The sequence below is a fragment of the Carassius auratus genome, chromosome 39, assembly GCF_003368295.1.
Source record: "Carassius auratus strain Wakin chromosome 39, ASM336829v1, whole genome shotgun sequence".
Classification (NCBI taxonomy): domain Eukaryota; kingdom Metazoa; phylum Chordata; class Actinopteri; order Cypriniformes; family Cyprinidae; genus Carassius; species Carassius auratus.
Genome location: NC_039281.1, coordinates 11,897,308 through 11,920,225, shown reverse-complemented (window position 1 = coordinate 11,920,225; position 22,918 = coordinate 11,897,308). Strand labels below are relative to the sequence as shown.

Here is a 22,918-nt window from a genome sequence, read left to right as displayed (position 1 = left end):
TCCATACAAGTTTGGAATAATGTGAGAGTGAGACAAAATCTTTTAATGACAAATTAAATTTTTATATTGCCTGTCCCTTCAATTACATGTTATAAACACAGGGTGACAATTAAACACAGATTAATTTAATTCTTTATTAATTGCATATTTTCATGAGTTTCAGTTTCACACCAACATCCACACAAACAGCTTAGCAATACATACCATAAAAAATGTTCTTCTTTTGCTATTTAACTTCTTTGTAAATAGCTTGAATGTAAAGCTGCACAGACAGAGGCCACTGGAACATGCTCGGTCATTACGGTCTCATGATCACACCTACATTTTGAAATAAAAACAAACACACACTCAAATCTGTCCCCTGCAGCTCATCCATACTGAATAAGACAACAAAACCCGTATTCAGCAAAATTGCTTAATCCCAATAGTACATGCCTTCAGTCACAGGGCTGCCCAATGACATGCCATTTCATTTTTCCATTGCCATTAGACTGCATCTCTGATTGCCAAGTGAGGAATTCAAACTTTATACAGACATTATTCAAAACATTCAAGACATTTAATCAACTATTAATAATTCATTCTGCCTCAGTCACTGTATTTGCATCTCTTCTATGCATATATGAGTGATATGGAGAGCAAATCTGTGATGAAACATGCATCATGATTTGGGCAAAGCTTACCTAGTTGCAGTTCTTAATGTGTGATTGAAAAAAAAAAACATTTACAAAATCAAAAATAAAGGCAAGACATTAACATGAAAAAACTGTTGCATAAAGTTTTAAGAACACCTGGTTGAGATCAGTGAATATTTCCATTTGAGTAAATAGTAACAGTCAGTTTATGGCATGTTGATCTATGAAGTGAAAGGTTCATCTGGGGTCTGAGGTCCTGCGTAAAATAATGGGAAACCAATTGCTACACGAGCAGCAGCATCTGGGAAATGTTCACTGGCCCGCTGGCATTTGGACATTTGTCCCAGAGCAAAAGATAAATCTGGGTTTATAAAGGTTTACTTCAAGGCGTCTGGTGGGAAAGCTTCATGAGTTGATAAAGGCCCCAGTAGTGAATTCGAATGTCAGTCCTCTATAGAGAGGCAGTAAAAGTCAGGAACTTCAGGAAACAAAGTAATCCAGGAGGGGAAAAAATATAAAACATACATTCGAGAGAAACCTTCTATAAGCCCTGAGATATTTCATTTTTCCTCCATAGCCAGATGTGAAAGGCAAAGTATGAGGGTGGTCTCATTGGTAAGTGCTTCAGTGCAATCTAGTCTTCAGTTTTCTGTATAAGTCAAGAAAGCTCATTCCATATTGAGAGCATGGTCCAGACCAGCTTCAGCATGCAGGAAGCGCTCTGTCCTGTATGAAAGTGCTTCCTGGAAGCTGAAGGCCATTGTTATCTGGGTGAGACGGGAGGGCTGGAGAATGTCCCAGAGTGCCGTGGTGACTGGAGATTCAGGGACGGGGAAGGGGAGACCTTTTGGGGGCTGCTCAGATCACCGTTGTGGAGCTTCCAGAGCAGCTCTTCATTCTCCATAGACAGGCGTTTGTTCACTTTGGACTCCTTCTGGAGGGATTCCTGCAAAACCGCCTGCTCTGTGGACAGTTGTCTGCAATGGAACAAGTCAGCTCTGGTGAACTTTAATGAAGTAGTCACTATTACTGCACAAGATGAAAGAGCAGGTCTCTTAGCACAAAGCTTTTCTGCAATGAAAATGCACCTTTCTTGCCACCGCAAGAGCACAGAGAGTAATCAAAGCAATTAAAGTGTCACAGCACAGCCAGAAGCTATTTTGTAGAATTTCTCTGCTACCCACACACCACATGCAAATTCTGTGACACTTCAAAGAGTTTGGTTTGCTACAGGTCTAACTGAATGAATCCCACTGGGGAAACACCCAAATCTTAGAAGCTAGACAGGATGAGTGAGTAAAATAATTTCTTAAAACCCAAGGGGTATCACGTTTATGAACACAAGCTTGTGGTAGGCTACCTTGACAAAGCAGCATGTCTGTCCATTCTGGCTTTGAGGTCCTCGTTTTCCTGTTGGAGTTTCTTAAGACATTCATCCAGCTTCACATTCCTCTCCATCTACAAATAAATCAAATCTTAGTTTTTTATTTTCCGGAAAAATACTGTAGGAGCATCGGATTTACGGTGTTAAACTGTGTTTATCTCATCTCTTTACTGCGATTAGAAAGTAGGACCACAAATAATTTCTCCTGCAAAATGGCTTTATGCACAACAGATGACGGAGCTCACCAGTTTGTCTATCTGCAAGAGTTTCTTGTCCTGTTCATGGATCTGTTTGTTTTTGATGTCCAGCACTACTTTAAGGCTTTCAAGCTCCTGCTCCAGATAAAGAGTATGGGAGTCCTTTTTCGACAAAAGAAAAGAGAGATCAGGAATATATACTGAAGAATTGAAGAATCCCCCATATATGTGCTGCATTATCATTCTATGTAGAGGACAATGTCTGGCAGAATTATGCAGGACAGTTATCTTAATATCCTTGCATGCATTTTCAGAATGTTGAGAGTTCTTGAATCTCCTTAACCCTGATTGGAAAGACCAGTCTAATAATAACCTGTCAGTCTTGTTAAAGCAGAGATGCATTACTATCAATAGCACTGGCTCAGTCTGTTTGAATACACCGATGTTTGGGAGCTATACAGGGGTTTAATGTACCTGTGTTTTCTCAGCCAAATCCATCCTTCTCTTCACCTCAGCATTCAGCTTTTCTTTGAGGTTGTTATTTTCAGTCATGAGCTCCTGTATTCGATCCTGTTTGAGGAATAATGCACTGGTATGAAAATCTGTGTTACATTTTGACAGGGCAAAATATGAGAAAGGTAAAGTGAACGGGGATCACTAATGTTGTGTGGAGAATTATAGCTTTTGGGCACTGCCTTACAGATAACGTGTCCTCTGATTCCTTCAGTGTTGCGTTGAGAGACTGCATTTCCTTTTCATGGGACTGTTTCAGTTCTGAGAAAGTCAAAACAGAACAGAATATATCTGAACATGAGAGCTAATGCTGCTGCCTTTAAACATTAAAGTAACAAGTGCAACATTACACGTTTGTTTCGCTGTCTTAACGAGAATACAGACTTCCACTGATTTTCTATCATGTTAATGATATTTTCACCTACCCAAACCAAAAAAAATAAAAAAAACTTTATATTATATCCATTAAACCTACTACTAAACCTTGCAGACATTTGGTGTGATTTATAAACCATTTTCCTAATATGACTGTCCTTTTGTCCCTACAACATCCAACATTTTTGGTAAATAGGGACAACTAAATAAGGACATAGACTGCTACAATTTCATATACAGATAATTATGAATGGTATAACCTTACCCTGAAGAATTTTGACTTTACTTTACTTCTATACCATTCACAAATGAGGATGTCCCTAAAAGAAGGTTTAGGGAGATTTTGCCAGGTTTAGCTCGCTTCTGGTTACAAGCTTGTACCCAAAATATTCAGTAGCACATACACACACACACATTTTAGAGAAAGAAACAACACAAAGCACAATATAATTTACCTTTGAAAGTCTCTTCAAACTGTTGTTTAAGGCCATCTACCTCCTCCATATGGCTGACTTCCAGTTCCTTCTTCAAAGCCTCGTGTTTTGCTCGCAACTCTTTTAGCTAGACAAGTACAAATAACATTTCATAATATTCTTATTGGTTTATTTTAGTGTATAAATTATCAGGGAATCAGATGTCAAATGTCCAAATGATTAAAAGGTCAATGCTCATATAATATACAAAAAAAAAAAAAAAAATCAATGAAATTACTCCATCTAGTTATGAGAAAGTGATGATGTTTGAATATATTTATATGACAGCATAAGACATCTGAAATCGAGTATATCCAATAAAAAGTGTCAGGACACTAGAGGACAAAAGAGAAAAGGCCCATTGTCTTCCACACCTGCTGCTCCATCTGAGCTTTGCACTTGTCAGCCTCCTCCTGGTAAGTCTGATGGACCTTCTCCCACTCAGTGGAGTAAAAGGTCTTCAGTCTCTCCTCGAGGTCAGCGAGGTCCGAGCGGTGCTGCTCCTGGACCTTCTGTAGAACTCCATCAAAAGCAGCACGCAGCTCCTCCTTGTCCTGCTCCAGACGCTCACAGGAGTGAGCCGAACTCACTGAGGAAAAAAATCGGATCATTTGTAAGTTAGAAGATCGATTAAGTGACTCCGTTAACAAACATCAAGCCCATAAATCACCATTTAAGATGATTGCTTTTTTTCTGGCATGATGCCAGCAACTCTCTGACTTCAAAAAGAGTAGGACATCTGATATCTAATGCACCAATTTGTGATAAGAAAATATAGATATGCTATATGTAGTAACTAAACAGCAGGGGGATAAGCAGAGGCCAACACGTCCATTTGCTGGTTTTACATCAGGACCTGCCAACACTCGATGCTATGATTCATTACTCAAGTATTCTGCATTGAGGCCCAGTTGTCTCTACAGTTATGGTGTCTCTAGCAGTTCTGTAAATAAAACATCAACTGTTTCAAGGAACACGTCAAATTACGACTGAGGGAAAGGAAGGCAAAAGCAACATTAATAGATAGAGGCATAATGAATTGGCATTTCCTGACCTGTCACTTTGCTCTCTCAATCACATCTGTGTCACAGACACCGTCCCCTTTATTCATTAATTCATTTAAAAATCTCAATTTATTTATTTGTGTGCATGAAAATAAATACCTGCATTTAAATAGGTTTACTGATATATCTGCATTTATGTCTAAATACCTGCATTCATTCATTAAAATTCATTAAATAACAATATTTAATACATGCATTTTTTTTTATATCTGTATGCAATTTGATTTATTTCTTTTTTTAATAAATGAATTGCATGCACAAATAAATTCATGCATAGTGACAGTAAAATTTACTGTGATGTTTTAAGGAGGCATGAAGTCAAAAATGTCAGACTGATACAATGATCCTCAGACCACAACGAACAATAAACAATTATTGAATAAAAATAAAAATTTGCTTCCCTGTTTATTGATATTTGAAAAACCGGTCCGAAAAATCCAAGATGTGGCACGACCACCAAAATCATGTGCTGCAATGAGCACGCAAATGCCAGTAATTCTCTTTTAAGAAAGTCCCTGTCCCAAGCCACTATAATGAAATAACAGTAGGAAAGCAGGCAGCTGTTTTAAACAGAGCTTACCAGTGCACTCAATGTGATGTTCAAATTCATGCAAAAACCCTCAATGAGTTTGCTGGGAACAAACTTGTCTAGCTTGTGTAGACTAACAGTTTAATAACACCAGATTGTCTGGCTCATCTCATTTGTTTACTGCTGCATCAGTAGGCTTTTCTGAACCTCATCTTTTATCAAAGGACAAGAGCATGTCAGCAAAATAAATGAGCCACAACACAAGACAGGCTGTTGTTCTCCAGGGGGAAACTTGGGTCATATCCCTTACTGGCACTGCAATCTAATTATCTATATTCTGAGATGAAAACCACAGATTTTTCCCCTTTAAAAGAGAGTCTTAAAATGAGTTACAATCAGAATCATTATAAAGTTAAATAAGAACAGTTATCTATTGACCCTGCTGTACAAGAAACCGAAAGCAGAGCTAAACCATGATTAGATCCACTCAGAGAAGATGAGCCAGACTCAGAGCTCGCTAATGGCTTGATGTATTACATTAATATGAAGTGTAATTCTATTATAAGGTTATATTTATGATGCAGGGCACAGCTGAAATCCTATAAATAATCAAAATAAGGCAACACAGACATTTAGAAAGGAGGAGGGTCATGTTGCATGACAGCAAAAAAATGACTGTGCACATGCATCAGAGTATAGGTGTTTCTCAATGTCAAGGAAAGATCCTCGGAAGCCAGTATTTCGAGGATGCTATGTCATCAACATCAGTCGAAGGACTGTTCCAATGTCGAGGATCCTCGGAATTTCAACCAAGGACTGAGTCCTTCGTTCGAAAAATATCCCATACACAGGAAAGGATGCATATGTGTATCCTTTGCGCTCTTCGCGCTCTCTAATCACCCACAATCCTATGCACGCAGCTTTGCTATCGTTTGCTAACGTTAGTTCAAAAATGTTGAACGTTAACGTACTTGGAGCGTTAACGGTTTTTATTTACATTACCAAACATTTGTTATAACTGTAGTAAATATAAGTAAAGTTTGACATTTAAATGCCAGTATAAATTACTACCGTATTGATATTGTAAATTATACAAATGGTTAATTGAACCGGACCTGTCATTTAACAATTGGTTGCGTCAAAGGCATTTCTTTTATAAATAGTTAAGTTGTCCAAGTAGCGTTATTCAAACGGACCTTTTCACTGACGTAATGACGCAATTAAGTGCACTTGCTAGCCTGTTCCATTTACGTGTTCTCCGTATGCTAAAGAGGAGGTTCACCTAGCCTCTGAAGGAAGTGACTTGGAAGGATCAGTCCTACAAAGGATATATATTTTGCTCATTTCAGGAAGTTCTTGGCAGTCGAAAGCTGGACAAACCTGCTGTGTTTGTGTGTTATGGCCTGTTTGAATTTGCTTCAAATCAATCATGTTATCCTGTCTAGACATCTGTTGTTTTTTAAAATAAGCAGGTTTTTAAATTAAAAGCTATTCACAAATTGAATCATTCGGCACAGAGAAGTAACATGCCAAATAGCAAGCTCAATTATTTGGACCCAGTTCTAGCAAGTTTTGTGTGAAGACCGAATTCGCTTCATTGGAATAGAGCAGTTGTCCTGTGTTAAAAGACACTTCTGTTTTATAAGGGAATTCTGGGTGTGCACCAAAAAGCATGGCATGCTGCAGTATTCACAATTACATTGCTCTCTTCATACTAGGGCTGAAGCAGAAATTATTCCTTGAAGCTATTCTTGATTAAAGAGGGAAACTTCTACTATATTCTGACATAAAAGGTGGTCTGAAGAATTCTTAGAGGGGTCAGGAGCACTAAAATGTGGTGGTTGTAATAGCCACAATATGGTCACAACATAGCTGCAAGTTTTGCTGTTTAATCAAGAGTAGCTTCAAGTATTCACTTTTGCCTTCATATGAAGCACACTCAGTGAGAGAAAAATGTTTTCAGATTCAAAAAAATACATGAATCCTGCTCAGATGATACTGTATATTAGTCAAGAAAGCACATAAAGCCTCATATCTCTCCCTTGAATATACTCAGTTTTCAGGAGGTAACATGAGCTTTGAAATCAATGCATCAGACGTCTCATGGGAAACACTGGCTGATATTAAATTCATTCCTCCATGTCACTTTGCCCATTAGACTGTGAAGGACGTCAGACTTGCCTGACCTTATCAAGGCTCACCCGTTCGGTCTTAAGTATGTGCTTTCTGGAGGTGTGTCTCCTAAATGAGCCCTATGGGAGGGAAGAGCTCTTCCAGCAGGACCAATAAAACAAACAGACATCCTCTTTATCTACAACCACATGATAATTCATGTACTAGTAAGCGCGCTCATTGGTAGCTAAATTCGAGCACAATACCAGTCAAAACTTAGAACACAAGAAATATATACCATGTCCAAAGTGGCCAAGATTAAATGCATTTTGTTATATACAAATGTAAATGTGGCTATTCAGTTCTTTACATAACTAAACAGATTATTATGACAGAATACTCATGTTAACAAGTGTCCATATACACTAACATTCAAAGTTTGGAGTGGATAAAAAAAAAAAAGAGGTCACAGTAGTCTTTGTGTTACAGCAAGCAACGGCAAATATACCGTTCCTCCAATCCAGAATATTACATTAATTACAAACAGCTTCATTTTGGCAGCCCTTTCCATTCCTTCTGCAGATAATGAAAGCCAAGCACTCTACAGTGACTCACACACACTCACCCAGCTCCTCACGCAAGGTGACCAGCTCCTGAGACAGCTCCCTGCGCTGCTTCATCATCTCCTCATGCTGCAGGAAAACAGAAGGAAAACTGCTTCAACATTTCTCAATGCAACACATGCATCATATTACTCAAACACAAAATGCCAAAAAATGTGCCACCATAGAGCAGAGCAGTGCCAAGTGAATACTAATGTCATGGTGAACAACTCTGACATTCCTTTGGCAGACATGAATTATGTATCAGGTTTCCCCTTCGAAGGGTGTTTGTCAAATCACAGGACAGGATGGGTCGGATATGAGATTTATTCTGTTTTAAACGTGCTTGATTGACATGACAAATAACTGTATTAGCAAAGCATTTGCAGCTCAGAAGCGATCAAAGAAAACAGGCTTTACTGTAACATTACTTTTACAAGGCATTAAAAGAAAGCCCCAATTGTTGTGCAACAGTCGTGACACATCTGCACGAGCATTGCCCTCAGCATCATGGTTTACACACCACTATGACAGCTTTCTAAGGGTTTAATAAAAAAAAGAAAAAAAAAGCATGATGAATGACATCAACAACTGAATGTAGAGCAATGAAATCAGCAGCGTTTCTCTCTCTTTCACAGTGGAGGACAGCCAGCGGCACAGCTGGAGTGCTGTCAGCCTCCCCGACCAACACAAAGACGCTTCAAAAACCGCGTGCTGCTGTCCTGACCCGCCCCTTCCCCCAGAGATCAATGCAAACACTTGAGGAGCGACATTACACTGCAGTTATGAACTCATCATAACAAATTCATTAGAATAAATCAAGCAGCATAACAAATCAGATTTAAGAATACCACAAACTAATCATACAGAACTGACATGCTGTACATCCACAGCTATCCCATTTCAAATGCAAATCTATTCCCCTCCGGCACCCTGCAGTGAGGATGAGGTCTTTACCCTGTGTCCAGTGCAGGGAGTGTTAAGGCACACTTTGCTGCCGGAGCAGCCCATGATCCCGTCTCTGTGACTTCAGTCCAGAATGCAGGAAGACAGCAGCCCAGATGCATGAACCTCTGCCACCTCTACCTCCTCTCTCTGCCGTCTCGCTCTGCATCGGAGGGACTAGTTGAAAAAGCTCATTGGCTCTCACCTCCTCCAACCGCTTGCCTTCTCAGTGGTGAAAGAATACCGTAATATATCTAAAGGAAGGGCAATGGAGGGAGGCAGCTATATTGTGCCTGGTAGGCTGCTACATAAATGCTGCACTTTAGGACACCCACAGTAATTAGAGCAAAGAGAGCTCCAAAAAAATAAATAAATGTCTGACAGTTGGATGATTGAGTGGCATTTAATGAAATGAAGTGTGCAATGACCTTCCCACCGGGAACATATTACTATTTTAATTAAATCAAAATATTTTTTTTAGAATAATAATAATAATAATAAATTGCAATTAAAATGAGAAACAATTAAAAAAATACTATTTATCTCTATGCAGCAGACAACAACAACAACATATTACTTTTGTATTATGTAAAAAAAAAAAAAAAAAAAAAAAAACTTTTGTTAAAAATTCAACATTAATATTGTTGGACAGTTTGGTGAGCCATAAACAATACTAAATACAATCTTAACTACTATTGTATCAAAAGCCAAATATCCCAAATAAAATAAAATAAAAATGAAAGCCAAATAATTAGAATGATGTCATTACACCAAGACCTAAAGTGGGAAAATACTGAAAGACATTCATTTATCATTATCAGCTATATTAATTGATGTTACTGCTTCAGGGAAATCATGTGTGGGCTCTTATAATGAAATTATGGCAATGTACACAGTGTGCTGACAGCTCATTACAAAACAAAAGATATGAAGCAGCCCTCAGCAGCTCTCGAAGCATCTCAGTGTGCTTCTGACCATATCAAGGCAGCAATTGGTACATCCTCACACAGACATACTTAAACCCAACCTCCTAATGAATGCTTAACAGATTCCTATACGGGACACTGCCAAAACACTACACTCACTTTCATGCTCATTCTCACTCTCACTCATATACTATACGTATATAAATAATTACACACTAATACGTATATAAATAATTACTCACTAATATATATATGAACCACCTACAGGAACTAATTTTGGTTTAGGAGAAGAGTTAATGTTGTACTCTCCTTCTTTAAATTATTCTGTGGTGGTCTGTATGGCACTGACCTCTCAAAGTAAAAATGTGAACTTAGGACCTAAAAGAGAAACTTATGATCAGCACTCTCTTCCACCCTCAATACCCATGACTGAAGAGCCCTTGAGCAAGGCACTGAACCCCCAGTTGCTCCCCTGGCGCTGGGTCTATAGCTTCCCACTGCTCCGGGTGTGTGTGTTCACGGGGTGTTCACTTCTCACTGCTGTGTGTGGGCACTTGGATGGGTTAAATGCAGAGGACCAATTCCGAGTATGGGTTACCATACTGTACTTGGCAAATGTCACGACTTTCACTTTTTTTCCAACCAGGCTTCATATTGCCATTTTAAAGGGGTCAAATGATGCAATTAAGTTTTCCTCTCTCTTTGTAATGTTTCAAGCGGTTTGTGCATAGATAAGATCTGTAAAGTTGCAAAGACTAAAAGACACAAACCCAAAGAGATATTCTTTATAAAAGTTAAGACTTGTCCATACCCTCCTAAACTGCTTCATTCAATACCCCCCACCCCCCCACATCTACGTCACTGTGTGGGAAGAATTGCATAACACCGCCCAAATATTCACGCAAAAGAAAGAAGTTGTTACTTTGATTCTTGCTGTATTATTGTTGTTGCTGCCGACGCCATGTAGTGGAGACACTGTATTAGAGCCCTGCGCGGGAGTGTTTTATTAAACTCACACCCGCCCGCTCCCGCTGAATGTATGATCAAGCCCGCCCACTCCCAAAACCTGTGTGTCCGCTCCCGCCAGCAAAAGCACCACACATGACAAAAACATTGTTTTTTTTTTTTTATAAGCGTTATAAAACATTAACCGTTAAAACAAAACTGAAAGTGGCACCTCAGTTTTTAAACACAGGCTAGGCCTACAGCATACATGCACCAAACAATTAACTAATGACTTTTACATTAAATAAACTTTAATTAAATGAACTTTGAAAATAAGCTAGATATAATTTGAACAAAATAAATAAAACAAAATAGAATGCTTTGAAAAAATTCTCACAGACTTCACATTAAAAAAAATTTGAAATTCTTGGATAATTGTAATGCATGCTGATAAATAGCATTTTTTCAAAACGAAATTCTAACATTCTTCTTAATTTTATTAATTGTATTAGACTAATTAAAATGTATTCAATATAATAATCTAACCTTAGCAAACAGCCTACCTAAAATACAAAAACTAAATAAGTGTATTTGATTTTTGTTCACTTTATTTCCGTGAAAATAGCTGCCATTGTTGTGCTATAGAACATTCAAAACAAACTCATTAAAACACAAACGCAAACACACAAGATGAAATGAGCGTAGATCTTTATGTGTCAGATCAGTATGTAGAAAATATATGGAAAATATCTGCTGCCCTCAGGAAGATGTCTCTGCAGCATCTGATCTCACACTAGCCATCTGCAGCATAGCTTTTTCCCCTCAGGCTATCAGACTAATGAACAGTCAAAACTAATACACCCTACAGTATACTCCCACTATACAGTATGCCACACACGCACTTTAACTCTAACACAGTTCAATACTGGACTATACGTACACATAGCACTTAATACAATAATCTATCTGCTACCACTGGATACCGTCCAATGCACACCCATGACAATTTGCGTATCCAGTTCATGTATAACCTGCTGCATCTTCGCATATTTCGTGTATATACCTGTACATAATGTAGAATGTGTACATACGGTGTATGTGTATTGCTAACTGTAACTATGTCTAATAGTACAATATTTGTACCGAGTATATGTGAGTAAATCGCACACTGTCAGCTGTATAAATCTGTAAGAATGTCTATATGTAATTGTTTCTGCAGTGTCTGGAGCACACTCCCAAGAATTTCACTCACCAAGTTACATGTGCTGTAGTGATGTGACAATACAATGGAACAAGGACAATTCTAAAATTAGCAAGCTCTACTCGGTCCAGAGTCAGGAATAGCTGGAGAGATTACATGTAAGGTGGGGTGGAAAGTGAATTACTAAAGAAAAACATATATTTTTATAAAAGATGGTGTATAACAGCCAAAGCCTTGAAAGTATCTCATTTGAAAATTATTTGAAAATGTTGTGTAAAAGTAGAAAAGTGTTAAAAGAACACCAGCAGAACATTACATGACTGCAAACACACACACACAATCAAACGCACACACACACACACACACAAACGGACTACAAACCAATACAATTAGTGCTGGGTGGTCAGATCCCAACTTGAAATCTAACTAACCAAAGAAATCTAATCCTAACTTGACAAATGATCAAAGACATCATCTTCATGTATTATTCATGTCTGCTGTATAGCAGAATGATTCATGATGAACATAAGCAAAGTAATCTCATAATACTCACCCCAGCACATAGATGCTTTATGACCACAGCAACAGCCTCAAACCTACGATTGTTGCATCGGAGCGTGTTCTCCAGCTGCTGGACGGTCTGGTTCTTCTTCTCACACAGAGCCTTGTAGTACTCCACATTTCTGGACTTACTCTCTGGCGGTACCAGATCCGGTTGCCGGTTTGTTGGGGGCTGCTGGTTTTGGGAACTCGTCCTTGACTTGTTCTTGTCAACTGTAAGAGAACATGCATTCAGGGTTGTGACAAAATTCAGCATTATTTTTCTTCAAAGTGCTTCTCCAGTTCAAGAAACTTAGACCCAACTACGTCACAGATGTTCATTAACATCCCAGAGACGATCCAAAAACAGATTCAACCCTTCACCAAATGCAATGCTGAATGAGATAACAACTCACCCCATCACTAAATAATGTCCGGCCATCAGAGACCTCTTATTTTAGCAGGGCTATGCCACGGTGGTTTTCATTTACACCAGCTCATAAATATAACACCAGGACATAATCAGGGCACAAATCCCTCTAAAAAAAGCGCCTCACTACAGAGGAAGGTTACCTGAAGTAAGCCACCAACGTATAAATCCGTAAAACCCCTGTGAAGTAAATACAGCTTTTACAGGAACATTTTTCCAATGCCAACAACTAAAGTCTTTATGTTGTTAATCCAGTTTGTCCTAGCAGAGTTATTACATAACAACTTGGTGTGAGCAGCCTCGGACATTTCTGAAATACCAGCTTTAATAAGTCAGGGGTGGGACAACAAACCCCCATGAGGCCTTTCCCCTCAATGTCACTCCAACAGCAACTGATTTACTACAGATCCAAGTTTACATCTGCAAAGAAACTGCCAAAGACATGTTATAAAAAGTGCATATTTAAAGAATAAAAATATTGTAAAAAATCTAAATAAATAAAAATGTATATTACATACACACACATACATATATTATATTAAGATATATATAAATATAACTTATCTGAAAATAAAGAAAACACCAAATGCATCAAACCCGCAGCCTGAACGATTTAAATTCTGGTTTCTAGAAGGCAAAAAAGCAGGGAGAAACTTTTCAAAAAAGGAGGGAGAAACACTTTCAGTGGGGGAAAAATTATTAGAACCGATTCTTGATTTTCAGCATTTTAGATCATGCCTTAAGAATGTAGGAAAACACACACACACATAATACTTGAAGGTTGAATACCATTTATACACAGTTTCAGCAATGCAAGTTTGTCCACACTGCTTAAAAACATTTTGCACAGCTATGAATATGAATACACAAACATATATTTTTAATCGTGCAACTATCCGGCTTCTAAATGAATGAAAGCTGGGATTCACAATAGTCCTTTTCGAGACAGCTTTAAAAAAAGAAAAAAGAAAAAAAAAGTGCATTGTTTAACACTATTAGAAAACAGAGAAATTAGGAAACAGTCTTTTGAGAAACAACTAAGAAATAAGAGTGGAAACATGTCAAAAGACCTTCAACAGACATTGTCTAGAATGCTGACATTTTCTGCTGAAAAAATTATTATTTGACAATACATTCAGAATACATGTATGAACGTTCTTCCTTTCCAGCATCCTGTTACACCTTCAAGACAAAGTAGCTGTAGTCCTGTTAGTTCACAGTACCCACCCATAAAATAAATAGAGCCGTTTAGCTTATCACATGGATTGAAGTAACTGGAAACATTACAGTCCTTATTAAAAACCTCCCTATACTAACTGTTGAAAGAGGCAAAGATATTATGAACAGTTTACTGTCCTTGACCTCTGTTTGTGCAGACCAGTCTCTCCTGGAATCATATTTAATGCACTAATGAAATGTAATCCAGGCTGGCTTTTTAGAATCTTTTATTTAACACACATTAAATTAATACATTAAACAAAATGATATTAAAAAACAAAACAACATGAATCATGAACTCTGAATAAAGATGTGTTTTGGTTTTGCTAACTTGGCTACAGTGGTCCTAAATTAAAATAATTTACAAATTCCATTCTGTTAAAAACTAGGCAAAAATAAAAAGCAAAAATTTTGGTTGTGGCCTTGGAGTGGCAAATTAGTAATCATGCTAGCCTACACATTTAAAATGCAGTATAATTCAAACCATAAGATGTCATTGCTAGGTAAACATTTGTGTAGCTCCCTCTGCTGGACAACTCATGTTAAGAACAGACAATGTACATGAATGTGCAAGTTCTGATTTGTAACTCTAAATAATATCAGTTATGCAGATTTTAAAAAAAAGAAAAAAGAAAGAGAAAATCAGGCAAGCAAACAAAAATCGAGCAAATTAATCAAACCTATCCATCGTGCAACACCCAACCAGTACCTCAAGAGCAGAGGTAGAAAGAGTACAAAAATATTCTACAAGTAAAAGTACCATTACATTGGTGAAATTTAAACTTAAAATGGTCTTTTCTGTTGTTTCCTTATCGAAACTGTGTCACCGCATTTGCTGCTGTCTCAGTACATAGGTGCAGGTCTTTAGAGCAGTTGGGAGAGATCGCAACCCTGGGGGGCTCCAGTGTGGGGGGATGCAGGTGTGATACTGGGCTTTTCAAACTGGCAGTAAAACACATTCAGATCGTCAGCTAGTTATTGATTCTTCACAGACTGCAGGGGTAGCGTCTTGTACTTTGTGATGCTCCACAGGCCTGTCCAGACTGTTGCTGGGTTGTTGGTTGAAAACTGGTTGTTCAGCTTTTGTTTAGCCACTCTGATCTCCTTTGTTAGTCTCCTCTTTGGCATGACGAAGCTATTGGAGTTTCCCAGTAACTCACTGTTTATCATTATTGAATGATAAGAATGTCCTGGTGGGGATGCACATATCCTCACAGAAACTGATGCATGAAGTTACAGTGTCTGTGAGCTCGTCCAGATCTGTGGCTGTAGCTTCAAAACACTCCAATCGGTGCAATCGAAGCAGGCTTGTAAATTTTGCTTTGCTTTATTAGTCCATCTTTTTACAAACTGATTTAAGTTTCTGCCTGTAGGTCTGTATAAGACAGTGATCAGAAAGCCCTAAAGCTACATGTGGGACAGAGTGATATGGATTCTTTTTTTTTGGTGCAGTGGCCCAGTATATCACTATCTCTGGTGGGAAATGTAATGTGCTGTCTGTATTTTGGCAGTTCAAGGGAGATATTTGCTTTATTAAAATCTCAAAAGAATGATTAAAAGAGTCTGGGTACTGTCGCTCCATTTTAGTTATTTGTTCATCCAGCTGTATAAGTGCTGTGCTCACGCATGCATCCAGAGGGACATAAATATTCACAATAATAAACGAGGAACACTCCAGTGGTGAGTAGAAAGGTTTACAGTTTATGAAGAGTGCTTCTAAATTAAGAGAGACAATTGTCTCCGTTGTTACGTCTAACCATGAACCTTCATTTATGCAGAAACAAAGTCCACTGCTTTTGTTTTTGTTAACTTCGCAATGCAAGCCACTCAACAACTGGAAGCATGACAGATGAAACGTGCTGTCCAGTGTTTTGCCTCATTCTGCACCCCTGCCAGATTATGCGCACTATAGTATTGGTACTGTAGGTTTAGGAGTAGGTGTGGGTGAAGGGTTAGGATTAAGCAATCAGTTAGTAACTTCAACAAGTGTGTGCATAATCTGGTAGGGGTGCATAATTTGGCACTTCCCTCATTTCAGCCAGATCGTGTTTGAACAGAACTGCTGCCCCTCCGACTAGAACATGCAAAAAAAGCATCTTAAAATCTAAAACTGGAAAAATGTTGTCTGGTGTGTTACCTTTTGTCCAGTAGTAAAACTGAATTACTAAACATAAAAAAGAATGGGAGAGCTCCACACCGAGGCAACCATAAACAACGGCATCTTGTTAAAATGTAAAGTGTGACTTTTTCTAGCTAAAGTTGGAGTCAACTTTAATTAAGCAAGTTTGTAGTTTCCCTTATAGTCTAAACACTGGTGTTATCAAAATGATTTCTTTGCTTATTGAGCATCAAGATAACACAATAAGATCTCAATGGATAGCTTAAGAGCAGCACTACCTTGTTTTCCTCAATTCCATTCCATGAAGCTAGTGGCAAAAAAAAAAAAAAACCCCAAACAAAAAAAAAAAGGCAAATTTACACACCCTTTATGAGATTAAGCGATAAAGACTGGAAGATCAACATGGTTATCCCAAACGTAATTATCCAACTTGTAATTACAGCAGAGTTAATCAGTCTTATCTTAATTATTAGAGTGCTTTGGGTTATCCAGGAAGTGCACTTGGATCCCATGCATAGTGATACAGCTAACGGTTTTAGAGCCAAAATTTTATGCACATGGCAACCAATAAAATGAAAACAAATAAATGAGCAAACAAAAACACTGATTCTTGAATAACAAATGATTTACTGTTGCCAGATCTTCATAATACACATCTTGAGCATTACAGTTTCTACATGCCTCACAAAAATGGTAGCGCAACAGAAAACAGCATACTGAAATGAATAATTAATCTCATCTCAAAGCTGAATTATTTAAATACTACCGAGACACATACATTTTCTCTATAAACCGTCTTAGGTGGACTTTTTTTAAAGCCTTGGAAAACGAAGATGTATGGTCTAAACATTCACATTTTATAGCAATCTTAGTTTTAGATGAAGTAAGTTTACACAACTATACAATTCGTGTGAAATCCTTTCCCATTATTTAAATACCTCTGATACTATTTGCTACAATGGGTTTCAAAATGTTTAAATGATTTGACTGCTCCCCTTTAATGCCAAGCAAATAAACTGTGTTATATGGACTTAATGACAAAGTATTATAAATAAAATGTATGCAAAAATACCCATTCTGATGCCTAAAATTATCTATAGCCTTACATATGATCAACATAATTATGAGGTAAAAGAAAAATGAAAAAGTTTAATAAGCGTGTTGAATTTAGCTTGCTATACAGCAATTACTATGCAATACTCCATGATGTGGAAAAATGTAGTAACCTAGAATATGACAACACCGGTGTCCTATCGAATGCAGTGCATGCAAAAACATATTTAAACATCAATCAGGTTATCATTAAAGCTATAATTGTAGCTTATATGCATTTATTTTTAGAGGGTATTTCAAACAGGTGAAACCTTACCCAAATACTTATTGAGATCAAATATAGTCCTCGGTGATGTTACAAACATGGAATAAATAGTCGCTTCCTCATTTATTACAGTCCTTATTTGGTCAGTCACTATGAAAATATTTACTGACACAAACATCTCTACTTTAGCTCTTCAATGGGAATTTACCTTGTCAAAATATTTACAAGACATTGCATTCCAAAATAACCCCTGATCATTTGAAAACAGGTAAATTAAATTTTTAGATCTGTGAACCAACTTGCTCAAATAGAGGAATAAGGTAAATATGAACAAAATGTATCTACCGACTTGGTAGTCGATTACCATAACCCAAATTGTGGCACAAATATACATGTTATTTGAAAAAAGATCCCAGGCTATATTTGTGGTTAGCAAGAAGATGCCTACTGGCCACGCACACATATCAAATACTCTTTGGCAGATCGAGAAAACAGTCTAAAGATAGAATCAACATCAGATGAGCGAAGACAGCACCTTGCGACACTGTGCAGAATGAAGAAAAGCCACAACAACAACAAAAATGTTTTCTGAGGAACAGACCTGCCTGAAACACCACAGTACTCTTGCATCCTGACAACAGCTGGAGGCTTCGGAGCAATCCCTTCGCTGTCAACCTCACATGGATGTTGGACAAGGAAAATTTGGGAGAGAAAATCATCTTGCCAAAAAGACAGGAAGAGAACAATTCTTCATAAGCAAAACAAAAAGAACAACAGCCTCAGTCAGCACACGTGAGGCTAAAGCAAAAGATACATCTGCCAAACAAATGGCAATGACTGCGTTGAAGGGAGGGGGAGAAAACATCCGTGTCTCCCATCACACTTTAACAAAAACAAATGAACTGAAGCAGCCTGGATTAAAGAGGGGCAGGAGCCCCAGAGACAAATGAGGCAGAGCAGAAGCCATCCTCCAGTTTTACTTCTCATCCACTGACATTCAGCATCTCTCACTTTCCACTGGGTGTTACGGAGGTGCAAGATGCTGGGTAAACGGAAGAAGGAGGGAGGGTGCTGGGAGGAGAAAGCAGCAGAGCAGGAGTGAGTGGCTGGGTGTTTAGATTCGCTCTCTCACAGCTTTCTCTTTCATTCAAACATTCAAGGGGGTGGGGGGGTTAAAGATAGCAGGATGGAAAGTAACAGCTTACAGCAAGATATGGACCCTGAGCAGGTCCTCAAAACAAGGAATAATTTTTTTTACAATTCTGTTATTTATTTTTATTTTTTATTTTTATGTAATAAAAATAAAACAAAAATAATAATAAACAGAAATATATAATTCATCTCAAGGTGTAAATTCTATTTAAAAATAAAACATAAGACCCATAACAAGGCCAGGGAACAGATTTCTTTGAGGTCACAGACCAGTGCCGAGCAACCACATAAACTGTCTAACACACTCCTGTGATGCAAACAATAACTCAAAAAATAAATAAATAAATAAATAAAATAAAAATGCGTGCAACCCATGGAAGACATGATTTTATGTCTGAAATGCAATTATGTTCATGTGGGGTTGTTGATGGCAACAGACAATGAGTGTCTGCACAGCTCAGGATGTAGTCCAAATACTAGAGGTCAGGGTCATAGAATAGTTTAAAGGAACCATAGACTGCAAAAATCACTTTTATATGATGTTTGTGTGAAAACAATCAGCCTATAACGGTAAAAATCCACCCACTCATTGTTTTATAATCCCAATAACTCATAAACAGTCTCCCCACACTAGCAGTTCCAGGTTTCTCAGTACTATGAGGACAGTCGGTGAAAGTCCCACCCATTTGTGATGCTCTCTGCCCTATTAGAATACACACAGCCCTGAGTGAGAAGCTGCGGTCCGCCATTACTGTTCTCTTGCTGTAGCTACTAGAGGTACAATGTCAATGCCAAAGAGCCATTAAAGTGTTGTGTGTTTGGATGCACCAACGAACATAGGAGCTTCCATAGACCTCTGAGGAAATGGTGGTTCACTTTCCTAAAAAAAAAAAAAAAAAAAAAAAAGTCCTATACATTTGTGCAAACATTTTACACTGGACTGCCTCACAAATGAGGGTCAGTTCAGTGCTGGAGTTGTACAAAGATTGCTTCTGAAAGATGGATCGATACCAACGATTTGTGAGCAAACATCCAGACTAACAGACAAAGCAAGCATCATATTTTATTTTCCAAAAGAGCCTCTTGGCTCACTCTGTTAGGCTAATATTGCTAAAGCTACCATTGTCTCTGTCCATTTTCACTAATGCTGCATTCATGCACTACCAGAATGCTTGTAAATAGGAATGTAGATGTTAAAAATTGCATTTGGAAGCAATGTGAAGTCAGTAACATGGTCACCACTAGTTACACCATAACACAGGTATGCCCACTAGCCTGACTGCTGGAAAAAAGTAAAAAAAAAAAAAAAAACATAACAAAAAAATTATATATATTGTCTCCCCTGAATCCATTTACTGTATACAAGTAATTCAAAGTGATTCTGTCCACAGTTGTAGAATAACACCATAATTTAAAGTCAAATTTCTTTGGAACAAAACATTGTTATTGATCAGTGTGATGGCAGAGTCCAGTCTCACAGACTTGAAGGCATGCTGCATGCATACACCCAAGACTTAATCTTTGAGAGGAATGCAATGGCCATTCTTAATTACAGTACTTATGGGTGGTAAGAAAGCATACGCTGAGAGCGGCTGGCTAAGACAAGAGAGACTGTGTCAGCTGTGTTACGGACTTAGCTGTGATCAAATATTCCTGCATTGCTGAGAGGGTGTTTCACAGAGCTCACACAGTGCAAGACAACTGCCACCCCACTCACAGATCAGACAAGATACAGTGTAGCAATGGGATTTATTTCAATTAAAGGGGGAAAAAAATGCAAATATATAATGTACTTAATAAAAATACTCCGTATAAGTATTTTAAACTCCCAATTGATTTGTGTTTTTGTTTTAAATGTACACTTCACTTCTAAGATCATAAACTGGGCATGTTACCTGTTGGAGTAGCAGTAGGTCTCATGAGTCTGGCTGTGGTTGGGGTTTTCAGAGGACTGCATGAAGACCTTGATGAACCTGATGGAGATGTGTTTTTGTATCCTACTCCTAAAGAAGAGAAAACATGTATGACTTTAGTTCTAGAGTAAATCAAACAAAAATAAATTTCCCAATTTTTTTTCTTTTTCTTTTGATTTAACGGGAATTGACACCCCAAAAGTTATTGCTTAAAATATTGAAAATATGACTTCCCTGATGATACACTCCTGATAGGTGGACACTGCAGCTTGGTCCTTAACAATGTGGTCCTGTTAGAAGGTTTACTCAAGGTTCCCATAGAGGGCTCAGCATGGTCTGATTTAAAAATAAATAAACAAATAAATAACCAATGTAAATCTTCAACAATTTTTTAGTACATTAGTTAGTTTGTGGGCCTGGGAGGGAATTTCCTAGGAGGCTTGTATCTGAATCAAAGCAATAAAACATAAGCAGGCTTTATCATCATATCTCTTTTTGATGATAATCATGCTCCAATAAACAGATAAACTCTCTGTGAGATTGCACCTTCTTTGATGGGCCTCCACTGATGCAAGTTGATATAGTGATTTTTGATATGTTATGACAACAGCAGACACAATACTGAAAAACATCTGATACAATATCAGTGATTGTTCATTTAGGCCAGAGGAAATTGAGCCTGTTTTCTCCCAAGTTGTAATTTTTTTTTATATTTCTGTCAGCTGATTTGGGGATTTTGGGTTCCTTGTTGCCTCTGGTTGGCTCAGCTGGTGTTTAAAAAGAGCTGAGCTGAATATTTGTACTATTGTTTTCCACTTCATAGCAGAACTGAATTGGTTTTTAACTGATTAATTTTGCAGCATCTACAAAGTTATTTAACTGAATTGAATCAACATTGAACTGACTCAAGCTAAATAAATCACACTCTTGTCTTCAGTAGAACTGCTTATAGCTGAACTGAACCCATTTCATAATGAGTGAACTTTACACAGTTATTAAACTGAAATGAACCATCACTGAACTGACTGGAGCTGAATATTCATAATATTGTCTTGTCACCAGCTGCTTTAAAAGCAGAAATTATATTTTCCTCTATTTTTTTGAAGTTTGAATCTTAATTCCTTTATTTTGCTATATAATACTGTGAAGCAGTTTTGGAATATTGTATAAAGTGCCATACAAATAAAGGTGACTTGATAGCAAACAGAAATATAACACTGCTACCTGATGAAATAGCTTCAAGAATGTATACTTATTATTGTAGTTAACACAAATTTGAATACATTTGCAACTCCAAAAAATGTTTTAATTAGAGTAGACTGAATCCCTTAGAAGGGATTTAATATTAAATCTGTGGATTTAAGGCAACACTGACCTAGCAGAGAATGTGGGTCAAGCTGGATAACATGAGGTTGATCTTGTCTAAAACGGTCACTTCTATCCATAATTAATTATTTCATTTTAATTATCTTTTTTTTTTAATTCTCCCTCGGCCACTGTGTCAATCTGGGAAGGCTCACCTTGCTTTGCATGTCCATTTGAATGAGAAGTACTGGAGTTCTTGGTCTGTAATTTGGGTTTCATGGACAGTTTGGAGGCTGATGCTGGAGCTGTGAACACAGCAGATCTTGACTGGGATCTTGAAACTGCACTTGCACCTTCAGTTAAATTGATTTTTTGCTTAACTGCAGAGGGAAAGTGGCCAACAATACATCTATTGTTATTCAGGTATCACAAATAAGTGTATAGATGCCTGTGCTGTAAATGGCATATAAAAAGGCAATTTAAGCCTCCAAATCACAATGAATGTTTCATGCAACCCACCCCCCCCCAAATAAAACTAAATGGACAGTTAACACATAATTTACAGTACAAACATAACAAAAAGCTAAATGGGTTCTAAAAAGGATAATTTAATTTAAAGGAGGTAACATTTTTATAGACTTAAAACATTCTTTAGACTTGGCCCATCTTGAATATGAAAATCAAACCACTACTATAACATGCACCAACTCGCACTGTAAAATTTAAAGCTGACCAAACCACAGAAAGATAAAGCTCTGTAGCGCACATTGCCCTTACCATCAGATGTGCTCTGTTTGCTTCTGGGTGAAGGCATGTCAGTGGTACTGCTGGCGTCTTTTCCTCTTGTACCAGGTTTGATCTTAGAGGCTGAAGGTGGTGGTTGTAGGTGAGCAGCAGAAGCGCCTCTTGTCCTGGCTGGCGATGGCTGGGGGCCAAGCCTGCTTCTACTCCACTCACATGCTGCTGCCGTTGCTGGCCTGGCAGACCCCACCTGCAAGATAAGTTCCCTTTCAGCAACTCGC

General features: G+C 37.9%; 1 protein-coding gene across 8 annotated transcripts in view; it reads right to left on the bottom strand.

The window, feature by feature from the left end:
* Positions 1–114: 114 nt before the first annotated feature.
* Positions 115–22,918, bottom strand: part of LOC113057921 (microtubule-associated tumor suppressor 1 homolog A) — a 29,657-nt gene continuing 6,853 nt past the window's right edge. For 3 of the 8 annotated variants that reach the window (XM_026225522.1, XM_026225524.1, XM_026225521.1), the window contains exons 3-15: positions 22,674–22,887; positions 22,112–22,276; positions 20,826–20,927; positions 20,574–20,681; positions 12,455–12,675; positions 7,908–7,974; positions 3,952–4,166; positions 3,560–3,665; positions 2,917–2,990; positions 2,691–2,786; positions 2,265–2,378; positions 1,996–2,093; positions 115–1,612 (exon numbers count right to left, since the gene is read on the bottom strand). In XM_026225522.1, the coding sequence (XP_026081307.1) occupies positions 1,399–1,612; positions 1,996–2,093; positions 2,265–2,378; positions 2,691–2,786; positions 2,917–2,990; positions 3,560–3,665; positions 3,952–4,166; positions 7,908–7,974; positions 12,455–12,675; positions 20,574–20,681; positions 20,826–20,927; positions 22,112–22,276; positions 22,674–22,887 (1,794 nt within the window). In that variant the 3' untranslated portion in view covers positions 115–1,398. Of the gene's footprint in view, positions 1,613–1,995; positions 2,094–2,264; positions 2,379–2,690; positions 2,787–2,916; positions 2,991–3,559; positions 3,666–3,951; positions 4,167–7,907; positions 7,975–8,841; positions 9,207–12,454; positions 12,676–18,127; positions 19,500–20,573; positions 20,682–20,825; positions 20,928–22,111; positions 22,277–22,673; positions 22,888–22,918 lie in introns of those variants that run through there. The other 5 variants (XM_026225523.1, XM_026225525.1, XM_026225527.1 and 2 more) reach the window with 5 other exon arrangements.